This window comes from Dipodomys ordii, unplaced genomic scaffold (genome assembly GCF_000151885.1).
Source record: "Dipodomys ordii isolate 6190 unplaced genomic scaffold, Dord_2.0 Scaffold6, whole genome shotgun sequence".
In the NCBI taxonomy this organism is placed as follows: Eukaryota; Metazoa; Chordata; class Mammalia; order Rodentia; family Heteromyidae; genus Dipodomys; species Dipodomys ordii.
Window position 1 is genome coordinate 6,162,908 of NW_012267222.1, and position 1,382 is coordinate 6,164,289.

The following is a 1,382-nucleotide window of genomic DNA, read 5'->3' on the forward strand; positions in this document are numbered from 1 at the left end:
ACAAAAAAAAAAAAAGAAAATCCTAGTGAATGGAAGAGTAGTACTATAAGGTTATATGTCAGATAACTTCATGTAGACAATTTTATGTGTGGCTGACTGGCTGATTCTTAAAGTGTCTGTGTGTGAGAGTATAATGAAAACAATAAAATATATACAGGGGACTTGAAGTTTATAGTATACTTTAGGTAACTTCTCTGACTCCTAATACTTTTCATTTATTATGAAAGAAATCTATAGAATAAAAATACGTCATTTATTTTTCCTCCTCTTATTCTTACAGCCAGAAGATCCCTGCTTTGCATCTCAAAATCGTGTGTACAATGACATTGGAAAGGAAATGCTCTTACACGCTTTTGAGGGATACAATGTCTGTATTTTTGCTTATGGGCAGACTGGTGCTGGGAAATCTTACACAATGATGGGTAAACAAGAAGAAAGCCAGGCTGGCATCATTCCACAGGTAAAAAGTGAACAGAAACACCTCTTTGCATCATTTCTTTGTTGTTGTTGGTTGTGGGGCTTGAACTCAGGGCCTGAGAGCTGTCTCAGCTCTTTCTCTCAAGGCTAGTGTTCTACCACTTTGAGACACAATGCCACTTCCAGTTTTCTAGTGGTTAAAGGAAATAAGAGTCTTATGGATTTTCCTGCCCTGGCTGACTTTGAACCGTGATCCTCAGATCTCACCCTCCTGAGTAGCTAGGATTACAGGTGTGAGTCACAAACACCCAGTCCATCATTTCTTTTAGTCTCAAATTGCTCTAGCAAGTTTGTTTATTTATGCCAGTCCTAGGGCTTGAACTCAGGACCTGGGTGCTCTCCCTGAACTTTTTGCTCAAGGCTAGCACTCTACTGTTTGAGGCAGCTCCACTTTGGCTTTTGGTTAGTTAATTGGATATAAACGTTTCATGGACTTTCCTGTCTAGGATGACTTTGAACCATGAGTATCAGATCTCAGCCTCCTGAATAGCTAGGATTATAGATGTGAGCCAGTGGTGCCGGTAAGGATGTTCTTGTGTCTTTACTTTTCCTACTATGTAGTGCAGGGAATGAACCCCACAGCCTTACTCCATCAATGAGCTACATCCTCAGCCCAAAGTAATTATTTACGGATTCTAAGTTATACTAAATAATCATATTTGATTTATGCTGTTTCCATGCGTAGCTTCCCCTTTCTTTCAACTTTATTATTGGAAAACAACAACAACTTTATTATTGGAGTTGTTTTTTTTTTTGGGGGGGGGTCTGGTCACGGGGCCTGAACTCTGGGCCTGGGCGCTGTCCCTCAGCTCTTCAGCTCGAGGCTAGCGCTCTACCACTTGAGCCACAGCACCACTTCCGGCTTTTTTCTTTTTGCTTATGTGGTGCTGAGGAATTGAACCCAG

At 41.0% G+C, this 1,382-nt stretch overlaps 1 protein-coding gene across 1 annotated transcript in view; it reads left to right on the forward strand.

Moving 5' to 3' along the window:
- The window catches only part of Kif1b (kinesin family member 1B), a 104,127-nt gene that overhangs the window by 27,406 nt on the left and 75,339 nt on the right, over positions 1 to 1,382 (forward strand). Inside the window, exon 3 of the mRNA XM_013031786.1 lies at positions 281 to 460. Within this exon, the coding sequence (XP_012887240.1) occupies positions 281 to 460 (180 nt within the window). The remainder of the gene's footprint in view (positions 1 to 280; positions 461 to 1,382) is intronic.